General features: G+C 34.8%; 1 protein-coding gene across 1 annotated transcript in view; it reads right to left on the minus strand.

Annotated features, from left to right (window-relative positions):
• The window catches only part of Trdn (triadin), a 372,838-nt gene that overhangs the window by 25,686 nt on the left and 333,141 nt on the right, over positions 1 to 14,011 (minus strand). The window contains exons 26-32 of the mRNA XM_040758270.1: positions 12,518 to 12,544; positions 12,110 to 12,157; positions 9,734 to 9,781; positions 5,676 to 5,720; positions 5,362 to 5,382; positions 923 to 949; positions 203 to 241 (exon numbers count right to left, since the gene is read on the minus strand). Of these exons, the coding sequence (XP_040614204.1) occupies positions 203 to 241; positions 923 to 949; positions 5,362 to 5,382; positions 5,676 to 5,720; positions 9,734 to 9,781; positions 12,110 to 12,157; positions 12,518 to 12,544 (255 nt within the window). The remainder of the gene's footprint in view (positions 1 to 202; positions 242 to 922; positions 950 to 5,361; positions 5,383 to 5,675; positions 5,721 to 9,733; positions 9,782 to 12,109; positions 12,158 to 12,517; positions 12,545 to 14,011) is intronic.

The following is a 14,011-nucleotide window of genomic DNA, read 5'->3' on the forward strand; positions in this document are numbered from 1 at the left end:
AAAGTCATATGTATGGAGTTTGTTTATCAATAGCAGGTAAAATTTGCTTCACGATCTAAATTTCTATTCCTTTGATTCTTAATTATAAGTTTATAAAGCCTATACCCTTTGAATATCGGATTAAAATTCTGATATATTCAATAACATCAGTGCCAGCATTTTCATAATTTGAGAAATAAACATATAAATTTCCTAAGTTTACCTTTACTTTCCTTTTGATATTTTTCAACTTTCTTTTTCCCTAGGGAGAAAAACAGCAACAGTCAATAATCAACTTATGAAACATGATGTTTTCATAACTCTTTGACAGTTGAAGATGAGATGCGAGCCCATGTGAAGAGGAGGGTGATGAGGGATGTGCCATTTGAAGATGAGTAGGGACATTCTATGTGTGAAAAGAAGTATGCTACTTATATTTAGCTACCTGTATGTACAATGCCCCTGTGTTTTATCTTATGCATTTTGAAGAGCAAGACTATGACATTATAAAGAGAAAGAAAAAATAGAAACGGAAAAAATAATCTAAATTTTCATGATTGCTGTAGATAATTAAGACTTTTCCATTGTGTAGCAATTTCTCAAACTAATGAAAGCAAACAATGAAAAAGTCATTGGGATGGCTAAATAGATTGTGGAAGTAGATTAGCAAACCATAGTGTTGACTGACTGATGATATTCTTTAGTATGTGTTTTAGACAAGAGCCAGAAATAATGAGGGAAAACTAAATGTATGGTGGAAATTTGAAGTATGTTTTTAATTTACTTTACAAGTGGGTTTGGGAAGTTTGTGTTTGTCTGCAGATGAGGAAGAACACTGAGAATTTGAGTACTTGGGTGACTTTATGTTAAAGAAAAACCCAGGTTTTGTTTCAACTGCTTTCTATAATTTAATATTATTTCATTTCAGAGACGAAATATTTACCTGAGTCTGCGACTTCTGATGACCCCTCTTTAAAGAAAATTGTTAAAAACATAAAAAATAGAAGAGAATAATGTTTATTTCAGTAGGTAATTGAATATTATTTTCAGATATTATTATTAAATAAAAATAGACAAAATCCTCAAAAGGACAGAGACATGTCTTGATAATCAGTACTTCTAAAATGTGATGCGACATCTACCTTGAAAATGGATTTATGGTATAAAGCTATTAAAAACCATCCAATATGATACATATAAATTGTAAACCATATAAAATTATAATATAAACCTTCAAACTTTGTTGAATCTATGTTTAACTTGATCTCATAAAACATGCATTATCCATTAACTTTTATTAAATTCCTATATATAAGATGCTGTGCCATGGGAATGAAGGGGGGTTATGAAAAACGGACAAAGCTATAGCAGCAACTGACTTAGCTCCTAGTGATACACAATGACATTTACCTTTAGCTGTAACACTTCTTAAACAGTCTGTCTTTTCTCCTTCAGTTAATTCACAGACTAATAACATTCTAAATGTTACTCAGCAAGATTTCTTATCTTTAAAATTATATGAAAAGATCAATATTTACCAAAAATAAATCTTTCAAACTATAAAAACATACCTCTTAAACGTGAATTTATAGAAAACATATATTTAGCCATCAGTCATCTGTAAAATTCTGGGAGGTACTTCGATAGTTTAAGAAGAAGCAAAATATTTTTAATAATGACTATAAAAAGTTGATAATAATAATTTCATAAACAGAATAGTATTTTCATATGGCATGTGTTCTCTTTTAGCTTAGAACCCTTTTATAGTAATACTCTTTATATCAGTGGTGATGATATAAACTAAATATGCAAACAATTTCCTCCATTGTAAGGGCAGTAGATAATGTTCAAGGTTGATGCTGGAACTCTTCAGAGGAAACTGTAGTTGTATTTTTATATAACGTTACAATGTTGTTAAGAAGGCAGTTAGTTCTTGGCATTTAAAATTTTTAAATGAGCTCCCTTTATGCCTCCATTCCCTGGGGATTCATGTGAACCTTGCATGGAGCCAACATTCCTCCTCACACCATCTGTTTGTGATAGACTCCAGTACCCAGGGGCATTATCTACCTGGGAACTCATTGACCAGCAAGCATGGAAATCAGGTAGGTGATCGTCACTTTCATTCCTGTCCTCTGTCCACAATTCCCCAATCTTATTTTTCAGCCCCATAGCAGATCATTTGCAGAAATCTCTCTTTCCTCTCTGTTTCCATTACCTGGGGATTCTGCTTTATCCCTATTCAGAACCAGCTTTCCTCCTCCCTGTGGATCATTTCAGAACCCACATTAACTCTAATACCTAGAAATACTTTCTAACCAACCTGGGATATCCAATGGCCACAACTGACAAGGACAGAGAAGTCCCTACCAGGCAACCCAGACTACTAGATCCAGCACAGCTTTCAATCACAAGTGACAGAAAAAGTCATTTTGTATTAAAAACAAAATTTAAGCACCATACACAAGTCTGGTTGTATAGAAGGCTCTAGAATGAAAACATCAACCTTAGGAGGTTAACTACACCAAAGAAAACGAAAATCATCTCAGATCAACAAATCAAAAGACAGAGAAAACATACCACAACAACATAATAACAGGGATTAAGAAAAAAAAACCTGCTCATTGATAACGCTCAACATTGGTGCTCTCAATTCTCCAACAAAAAGACATAGACTAACAGGATTCGAAGATAGCTACACAATGACTCCTAAAAGCATTCTTCTATATCTTAGGGCATATTCTTGCTCAGCCATCATTAGAGATGCTTCCTCCTGAAGTACTTGGTACAAATACAGAGACTCACAACTGAACAGTGCACATAGTGAGAGACTTTGTAACACTCATTACTAAATGGGATATCCTCATTGATTCCCTTCTCTACAGGCTCTGGATATAACGCAGAAGAGGATTATATTGACTGTAAGATCCAGAGAGGATGAAGGCCACAAAAGAAAAAAAGACCTTCTGCATGCAACAGCACTAATACACATCTTAACTCAAGAGACTCTGACAGCATTCACAGGTCTGAGCCAGATTGGGTCCCAGTACTGAGAAGAAAAATAGACATAAGCTCCCATCCCTTACCTAGAAGCTATGTCCAATTGATAACCACCCACAAACAAAAAATTAGTTTTTTTCAAGGAAGTCTCACTGAGAATACAAACCACACTTAGGAGTAGGCCCTATGCCCAGCAGTAGATGGCCAATGCAAGATGAGCTCAATGTTATTTTTTGAGATTTTTGTTTGCTTGTTTGGTTGGTTGGTTTTGTTTTGTTTATGTGTCTAGAATGATTTGACTGAAATTTAAAAAAAAAAATTTACAGTTCCTTTGCTTTTATATAATGCTTTTTATTCATTTTTATCAGATTTTTGTAAGGGACACAAATGTCTTTGAGTCTGTATGTGTGTTTCTTGGGGCTTTCCTTTGGCTCTTTTTTCTGTTTGTTTGTTTTGTCTTATTTCCACTTTGCTTTTAATTTTATTTTATTTAGATGCTAGCTTGTTTTCTTTTTTATTTTTTATTTAAATTAGAAACATGAATGCTTCACATGTCAATCCCAGATCCCTCTCCCACCCCTCCTCCCTTGTCCCTCCACCAGCCCTCCACCCAATTCCCACATCATTCCCCTGGGAGGGTGAGGCCGTACTTGGGTGAATCTCCAAAGTCTGTCATTTCATCCAGGTCAGGACCTAGGCCCTTCCCCATGTGTCTAGGCTGAGAAAGCATCCCTCTATTTGGAATGGGCTCCCAAATCATTCATAAACCATGATAAACACTGATCTACTACCCAAGGCTCCCATGATTTCTGTGGCTTCCTCACTGAGACTGATGGAAGCAGAGACAGATACCCACAGATAAACACTGAGCTGAACTCCTGGAACCCAGTGACAGAGATGGAGGAGTGATAAGCAAAGGGGTGAAGACCAAGATGGTGAAACCCACAAAGACAGCTAACTGGATAAGGGGGAGATTTGAATGCTAGCTTGTTTTCTTATGAAAGATAGAGGGAGTTGATTTGGATGGGTGGAGAGGTAGGGCAGTTCTAAGAGGAGTTGGGAAGGGGAATCTGCCATTATAATATATTATATTAAAATAAATCCATTTTCAATAAAATAAAAGAAAAAAGAAGAAGGTGAAGAAGGAAGAGGAGAAGGAGGAAGAGTTCAATGAAAAGAAAGAAAAGTAAAGTTGGGAGAGAAGAAATTCAAAATGAATATGATCATATTATATGTGTGAAATTCTCAACAAATAAACTTTTTTAAAGAAAAATCAACCTCTAGATACTCTTTATTCAATTTGCATATTTTTATTCCTAAATAAAATTTGGATTTTTAAAAAGCAAGAATTTTTATTATTTGCAATGTCTTTTTATTATTATTTGAAACATCAAGACATTATTTTAATTATTAAAGCCAATGCTTCAAGTATTTAAGAACTGAAAATAAAGGGTAATACATTAGTTGAAGATAATTGAGGAAAAGTTCTAGCATTATTGAATTATGAATTTTCTTGACCCACATTGTGACTTTCACACTAACATTGAAAGAATCTTCACACTGTGTTTATTGAATAAACCATGACAAAGAGGAGGGAAAAGAGAAATGAAATAACTTGTGAGTTTATAAAGATTTATTAAGTTTTATTTTATATGTGCAAATGTTTTGATTGCATATATGTATATGCACTGAATGCATGCCTGGTGCTCTTGGAGGCCAGAACAGGGCATTGGATTGTCAGGAACTGGAGTTACATATGTTTTGATCCACCATGTGGGTGCTGAGAATAGAACCTGGGTTCTATGGAAGAACAGTCACTATCATTATCTTCTGAAACATCCCTTCAGTTCCACAACTATTTGCTTTATTCACTGGTATCCCTCAATGAAGAAAAATGTGTCAGCTACATAGGCATTGTGAAGAAAAACATTTTAAGCATTCCCCATATATCCTAATACGGTGATTTAGGCCTAACCAAAGGCACACATACTCTGGTGTTAATAAATAGAACATAAAATTTATCTTTCATCAGTGACAGTCTGATATATAAGTAAATAATAGTATTTATATTGAGAAACCCATTTTTTATATTTAATTTACCACTTCTGGACATTTTAAAATTAAATTCTCATAACTGAATATTCTTTCTAAAACTTGTGTATTATTAGTATGTAAAAATGCATACATGAGTACAAGCATGTAAGTGTGTGCACATAGATGGAGGTCAGAGGATGACAACATTGTGAATTAAGTTTTTTTCTGTCCTCCTTTAACCGGGTCCAGGGGATGGAGCTTATGTCACCAGGAATGTTTAACAAGTACTAATACCCAATGAGTCATCTCACATACCCATATCCTTAAAGTTCCAAATGATATACTTACTTGGAGATGGCGTAGGCTTATCTAAAAGGAAAAAAAGTGTAACTGAAAAATATCCATCATATATGCTACATATATGATTAACTCTTTATATGTCCTATTTTGCTGTTATAAATTGGAACTTCTCTGTATTATGTAGATATTTTTGATTACCTATAATACCATAGCTCTACTGTCAGGTGAGACAGTTATAATCTAAAACCCAAAACTAAAAAGTACTGATAAACAAAACAAAAAGAGCCTATTTCATTTTTAATGCTCATATTTAATAAACATGGTGAACAAAGACAGCATGTTAACCAAAAGGCCAAAGATACCTGTTTTTATAGACTGAAGCTCTTTTTCTTGGGGTTCACCTTTTTCTAGAGGGGAAAATAAAAATTCACAGGAGATGAGCAAAGAGTATCACATTTCATGTTCGCAGATGGCCCTCACATGTGCAAGAAGCATATATCTAAATTCATGCAACTTGTAACACAGAAACGCTACTGTCAAGAATTTATTATAAACGGGGCTATATCCATTGTCAAGGGACACCTGAAAGATATTGTCAGGGTAATCAGTCTCTTGATGGCCTGTGGCTTAAAAGGAAGGAGAAGCAACATGTGTAAGAGAGCAATCTGAAGAAGCTGTTTTGTTAGTGAAGGTCATCATTTTTTTGTAGCATCTGTCGGTCTTTTACCTCAGCCAGTGTTTTACTCCCCTGACGTTTCTGTCTTCAGCTTTCTTTCTTTCCATGTCAGAAAGAATTTAATTCTGGACATGGACTCTTGTCTTGTTTAAAATGCAGTATAGATGCTCCTTACACTAGAGTGTACTACATTTCATATCCCTACGCATCACTCTGACCTTCAGATCTCAACTGCTTAATCTCAACTAGTTCCAGGATGTTGCAAATGGAAACAAAATTTGTGAGCAGCACACACCTTTCAAAACCGTGTGAAAATATTCAGAGTAAAATTTCCTTCCACCAAACACAGAATTTTGAAATCCCGGGTGGTGCAATATCTTAAAGGGAAGTGCAAATATTTGGAAGCTGAGCAAAAGCTAGAGCAGACCACACTAGTGATCTCCAAAGTTACTCTAGGGGTGTCCCCAGTATGTTTCTCCTTTCTTTCACTCTTGACCTGAAACATTTCTCTTTAGTTACTGATATTCTTTTCCAACATCATGTACCAGCCATTGAAGAAGATAGAAATATGTGAGAACCGGGCTGGAGAGATGGCTCAGCAGTTAAAGGATAGGCTGACGACAAAAATGTAAGAAATATGTGAGAACCTACACCACATGAAAATAAATTACAAGCTAAATTTGATGCCTTTCAAAAAGAGAGTCCCATAAACCTAAGTGTTATGTTATATTCTCACAGAAAATAATATGTAGAAGTCAATATTCCAATATAAAGTATAGGGAGAAGAACAACTGCACAAAAGTAAAGTGACAATGAACACACACACACACACACACACACACAATCCAAAATGTGTCAAGAGTGCTAGGGTACTTTTGTATTCTAATTAGGCTCCACAAACCTATCCATACCTCATCTACTGGGTCACCAACATGGCTTCTTTTTGTTTGTTTTGTTTTATGAGACAGGGTTTCTCTGTATTGTTTTGGAGGCTGTCGGTCCAGCCCGGGCCTCAAACTCACAGAGATCCGCCTGCCTCTGCCTCCCGAGTGCTAGGATTAAAGACATGTGCCACCACCGCCCAGCCCAACATGGCATCTTTGGAACTTTTTATTTCATTTTTACTCAGTGGTTAAAAATGCCATGTATTAATCTTGGATTGTATTTTACAAAGGCATCTCCCTGAGAAGCAGAATAATAATTGTGACACAACGTTAGACTTAATTATTTACTACTTGTGTGAACATGGGTAAATATTGACAACTGCCTGAACTGCAAAAACATCTGTTAGAATATCCATCATTGCAATATGTGCATAAGGAAATGATCTCTGAAGGTCAACTCAAGGAAATCTTACTATTTGAGTACATATGTGGCAAAATTCTTGTAAATTTTTGATTTCCTAATGCTAAAACAGTAATCAGCTTAAAATATAAAATTTATTAAGTATAGTTATTTGTGAAATTACTCATTTAATTTCCCTTGCTATTCGCTTTGTAAATTTACATGACTTTTTAAAAGCCTACTTCTTGTTTCAGTGTTTGATTACCTGTATGGACTTACTTGTTTAATATTAATAATACTTTTAGACCTTTCAGACATTTTTTCCATACAAACATGAATCATTGACTAATAGAGAATAATAAGGAAGTTAAATCAAAAACATAAAACAACACTAATTTATCACTTATACAGAACTTTAGTTATAGTCTATGCTAAAAACCAAAAAAGTAAGCTAATTGTTAAGACTGAAGTTAGTGGGCTATTTTATTTGCTGGTTTAGAGCTTCACTTTGGAGACTGAAGCTATGTAGTCAGCATACTGATGAGTATTAGCCACAGGGAAAATATTTCATTCATACCCATGTATATTTGTTCTTAGCTTGCATTATTTTCTCAGCTTAAAGCAAATCTGTTTTTTTCTGAGAACTATTATGTTAAAATAGCAAATATAATTTTTCATATTGCTTAGTGAAAACTGACTAAATATATGAAATGCACAAACATGTGTAGTAATCTCTGTATTTGGAAAGCAAATAAGTCAAATTAGTTTTTTATATCCTTAAGTATCCACAATAGACTGAGACATTCCGGGCTTGGAGGATGTCTTAACGTGCACTATGAAAATTAAAGCAACATTTACTGGTGTTTTAAATTTACTCAATTTTACTCAATGGTAAGAAGAAACAGAAGAATGGCTGTATTTAATGATGGGAAGTAGCCTCAGGATAGCCTATATTTTATATGAGTTCTTTTTCCTTGAGTTCTGTTTTCGTCCATGAAATATTTGAATCCTTCTATCTCATCATCTCAGTTCAAAGGAAAGAATGCTTCATAGATGATTTGTTTTACAACAATTATGTGAAATAAAATGTGGCTCAGTGTCAATGTGATGAGATTTCTTCTATAATTCAAAGGAAAGAGAGTAGGGGGTTCAGGACATCGGTTCAGAACAAGACTCAAAAGCTTTGTTTGTCTTCTTGGGAAAGTCCCCCAAACAGAAAGAGTGTGAATCCCTTTTCCACACCTGAAATAATGGGGACACGTTCTAATGATCAGTCCTTAGGACAAACCTCTAAATATATAAAACCATACAACTGTCTGAGGAATTAAAGGAATCATGTGAGCTAATTTATAAGCAGGACGAAGCATCGAATTCTGCAATTTTGTTTTATTTTTAAAATGTCATTTATTATTGTTGTATGTATCTGATTTTGCTTCTCTGTGTATCTCACTTACACATGCACACACAGACTCTGTCTCCCACACATGCATATACACAAAGACAGATAGATAGAAATGAAGATAGTAGATAGTAGATAGATAGATGATAGGTAGTTAGATAGATAGATGGTAGATGGGCAAATAGACAGATGACAGATTGATGATAGATAGACAGACAGACAGGCACACAGATGATTGATAGATGAATGATAGTGAGCAGGTATGTGCATTGTGGAGATCAGAGGACAACTTTCGGGAGTCAACTCTCTTATGTAATTGGGGAATTAAGTTCAGGTCATCTGACTTGTATACTAAACATGTTTACTTGTTGATAATCTGACTGATACAGATTTCGGCAATTTGAAGATTTGAGAAAAACGTGATTTGAAAACGTGATTAGAATACATGATAATTAATTTTTAAGTGGATTTCCTAACAAGTTATATACAATTTTGCTAGTCACACTCTAAAAAACGACATTAAGTCACTTCAGTTTCTACTACCTTCAGTGAAAATTTATTATTTTGAAATTATTCAGATTAACTGAGAATTTTACAATTTAGGGCTTTAAAAATACTTGATTCATCTATGAAAATTCATACCAAACAAGAACCGAAAATGACAAACATTAAACATGCTAACATTTAAGGGGGGGGAGATCCTTGACTAAGGAACTACAAACAATTAATGAATGCTGACAGAAGGAGAATTAGTCTCTGTTAGGGACGAGCCTGCATTGGTTATCAATATCAAGTTGTCATCCCTAAATAAGCAACATTTAATGGAACTAGCAGGTTGTATTGACCTATTTATGCATATGTACATATGTGTGTAACAATAATAAAGAAAAAAAAAGGCCATGGGGCATAGGAGACATAAAAAGAAGGACAGGGAAAGAAGGTGTGATTATATTTTAATTAAATTTCTAAAACTTAAGCATTGTACTAACTTCATTGCACATTTATACATATCTATATACAAAACTGATCTAGATAAGAAGATTAAAAAGGAATTTCTTTACCTGTCTTTTCTGCTATAATAGCTTTGACCTGCTTGAGAACTTTTTGTTCTGTGATAGAAGAAAATATTAATACACGCAGATATTTCCAACAAAGCAATAGAAAACAATTATACATTTGAATAGTCATATTTTGTTTGCTTATATAACAAAATTAAAAAGCTTGATTTTCAATAAAACAGCAAACTACAAGTTCTTTTAGGTTGAATGAAACCACAAGGAGAAATGTCCCAATAGTGATATCCTTCATAGCTCCCTCAGTGAATTTTTGCAAATTTAAATCATCTCCCATCCTGTACATACTAACCTTTTCCTACTTCTTGACTGATTTAACAGTACTTACATATGTAGAGGTATTGCTATAAAATAATGAGCTCCTTTCATTACTGTATTACAGTAGGAAGATCAGTTCTGACCTTCCTTGTGCAGGCAATACCCTAAAAAAACGTTTTTCTCAAAACTACGTGATGATTCCAATAATTCATACAGAATTGAACTCCAGCTGTATCATTGTTTGGAGTGAGCTGACTGGTTAAATATCATATGTAAACAGTTTCACTGAACAAAAGAAGTTGAAGGATATGAAGATTTTACTATAGTTAGAATTGTAGCGAGAAAATAACGTGCTTTGCATATACTTTCTATGTATTTCACCTTAAGTATATATGGTATATACTTAAGAATATTTAAAAATAATGTTTCATTATAGACTTTAATTATGATATTCTATTTTTGTTGTTTTATTTTGTTGTTTTATTTCTGTCAATGTGGTTGCCATTTCAATCTCTCCGCATGCTTGCCTTCATTTTACTCCTCTTGTGTTTTATAGTATTTGGGTCTTGTATATATGCATATATGTAAAGGAGGGCATGGTCTCATATAGAATAGACTGTCTTTAAAACTGGCTAAGTAGCTGAGGATGCCTTTGAACTACTTATTTCCAGCTACCAAGTATAGAGATTACAGGCATATGCATATGAGGTCACACTCTGTGGAAAGTAATACTTTAAAACTACTGATGAATCAAATAAAATGGACTCAAATCCATCACACAAGAATTTTCCTATATATTAATCAGGTGGTGGTGGTGCACACCTTTATTTATTTATATTTATTTTTTATTTAAGTTAGAAACAAGCTTGCTTCACGTAATCCCAACATTAGGGAGGCAGAGGCAGGCGGATCTCTGTGAGTTCAAGGCCAACCTGGTCTACAGAGTTAGTTCTACCACAGGATCCAAAAGCTACACAGAGAAACCTTATCTTTTTATTTTTATTTTTATTTTTTGGTTTTTACGAGACAAAGTTTCTCTGTGTTGTTTTGGAGGCTGTCGGTCCAGCCCAGCCTCGAACTCACAGAGATCCGCCTGCCTCTGCCTCCCGAGTTCTGGGATTAAAGGTGTGCACCCGGCACCTTATCATTTTTTTAAAGATTTATTTATTTATTATGACTACAACATCCTGTCTTCATGTCTGTCTGCATGCCAGAAGAGGACACCAGATCTCATTATAGATGGCTGTGAGCACCATGTGGTTGCTTAGAATTGAACGCAAGACCTCTGGAAGATCAGTCAGTGCTCTTAACCTCTGAGCCATATCTCCAGCCCTAAGAAATCCTATCTTGAAAAATTAAAAATAAAAAAGAATGCAAGCAAATTATTTCCTAAGTTTTGTTTAAACAAAAAATGTTTTAAACTTCTCAAAGCATCGGACTAACTACATTCACAGAACTGAGTAGCACTTCCTGGGAATCTAGGGTGAATAGGAATACTTGTAGGCAGTAACTGAGGCCTGAAAAAGCTGAAAACCAATTTTGTACCGAATCAGTGATTAAATAAAAACCTGGGAAAATCTAGCTACTAAGTTGCCTCAGTAAGATCTGTCTCTTTCTTTCTCATCAATTTACATTGTTTCACTTCTATTTCGCCCTCACCCCCATCCCTGAAACCAGAATGGAAGAGAAGGAGGGAGCTGAGGAATCAGGAGTAAATGGGGAAATTTCCTCAACATTCTTGGAACTTGGGAAGTCTAAGTTGATAGGTGGCAATCTAAAGCACACCTTTTAGAAGACTGTCTTGTCCAGGGTGGGAAAAGACAAGTCCACATGTAGAGTCCATTTACCTGGGTGCTGACTGGGATGCTCTTTGTAACAAGCCCAGGTATGCTGGGCAGGGGAGACAGGCTGTCGATTTGATCCTACTGTTAAACTCTCAGTTTAACGGATAGAGGGATGATGACTAGGATGGGAAATGCTCTTTAGAAGCTGATTTCTCAAGACCTGAGTTACCACAGGTGACTTCTGATCTGATTCAGTTATCTTCCTTTTTATATACAGAGCAATAGGGGACAATTGAATACAGCAATTCTGCTTGGAAAATACCTGCTTTGCCGTGAGGAACAGCTGGCTCTGATCTGGAATCATGCTGCTCTGAAAGTAATAAGAAGATATTTAGGGTGCTTTGAAGTTCTCTAGTATAGTTCACAGGAATATGCTCTATGACTTAGGCCAGTGATTTATAAAATTGAAAATAATGATTGTTCCAATGGGGAGAAAATATTTTTAAACGTCTGTGCCATTCCATTTCATGTCAAAGACCTAAAGGAATTGTTTTTGACAAACAATTCATACACGCAAAACTTTATTTACATAACACCTGCAATTTTCAAATCACAGGCTTTTGCAAAGCATAAATGTAGAAGCAAAGATTAAACTTTACAATTTTGGAAATGGAAAATACTCTTTAAAAAGATTATATATGAGCATTGCTGAAGAAGCTGATATACATACTGCGTATTTGGACTTTGTCAGATGGTGCTGAAAGGAGAAGAAGTTAATAAATTACCTGACAAATATAATGTTTTAAATGGTATTAGCTGTAACTAGCTTTAAAAGGCTCTTTAATTTTAATCCTGGCCCAGTGATAAAGTTCCACAGGTGTGTGGGCTTGCCACCAAACTTAATGTGTGGCCAAGCTTCCTCCCAAGAACCCCCAAGATGGAAGGAGTGAGTCAGCTCCCAATAGTTATCCTCTGCCCTCAATTTGATCACCTTGACATGAGTATACATCCCCCCTCTCTCTAAAGAAATAAATGCAATTTTAAAATTCATGCCAATGTCTGGTAAAATATACTTGCCTCCAGTAAACAAAAATTCGGAAAATAAATCATAAAACTCTGATGCATGCAAATATATTATTTACAAGAGCATCCATGCACAAGTTATGATTATCTGCTGGGTAAATTCTAGTGAGGAGTGAATGGGCATGGCAATGCTGTACAAGAATCTAGATTTGGATTCTTAGATTAGTTAATAAGTAAAGGTTTTGCTATATCATTTCTCATAATGAAGAAATGGCTTCCACAGAAACTGAGGACTTCTGTAAACCAGCCTCAGGTCAGCAGCTAGTTGGTACCACAACAAGGACTTAATCATGACAGTATAAACTAAAAGAATTCATCCTCTTTTTAGGTTAACATTAACTGTTAATAAAATGACACAGTTAGTCTGGGATGATCTCTTAATAGAAATACTCAGGAGGGGATCTTGAAAAAAGTTAGACATTGCATAGAATTTTAGCTATAACATTTGTTAGTTTGAAAATATTGAAAAAGTAATTGTATGAATTTAGCCCTTTGAATCATCTCCGAAAGTATTATATAAGGATAGCAATTGCCATGTTGTATGCTTCCATAATGATAAGTAACAGTGCAGTGCCCAGTCATACTAAACAAGCATCCTCCTGAATTCTAACCATTGCTTTCCGCATACTCAAAGAGTTCATGATTTTGTGAATTCGTGACACTGCTAATTAATGATAGAAATAAAGCAACAAAACTGACATAATTATACTTGATTTCAAAACACTCAGAGTAAATTCTAAATCCTGGAGCTATTTCTAAGTTATGTGTAAAGCAGTGATTCTCAACCAGTGGGTTGTGACACCTTTGGAGGGGGTCACATATCAGCTACTTGCATGTCAGATATTTACATTATGATTTATAACATAGTATATAACAGTAAATTGCTGTTACAAAGTAATAATGAAATAATTTTAAGTCTGGCGATCACCACAACATGAAGCTCGGTATGAGCGGGTTGTAGCATTAGGAAGGTTGAGAACCACTGGTATAAAGTCATATTCTAGATATACCCAGCCAAATAGAAATATGCATTTCACTGATTACCATGAAACATTATTGGACAATATAAGGGGGGTAATCACAAGCAAGAATTTGGAAATTTTGTTGGTAGCCAGTGGTATTTTCAGTTTCAGCCTGAAAG

The sequence above is a fragment of the Mesocricetus auratus genome, unplaced genomic scaffold, assembly GCF_017639785.1.
Source record: "Mesocricetus auratus isolate SY011 unplaced genomic scaffold, BCM_Maur_2.0 Super-Scaffold_100018, whole genome shotgun sequence".
Taxonomy (NCBI): domain Eukaryota; kingdom Metazoa; phylum Chordata; class Mammalia; order Rodentia; family Cricetidae; genus Mesocricetus; species Mesocricetus auratus.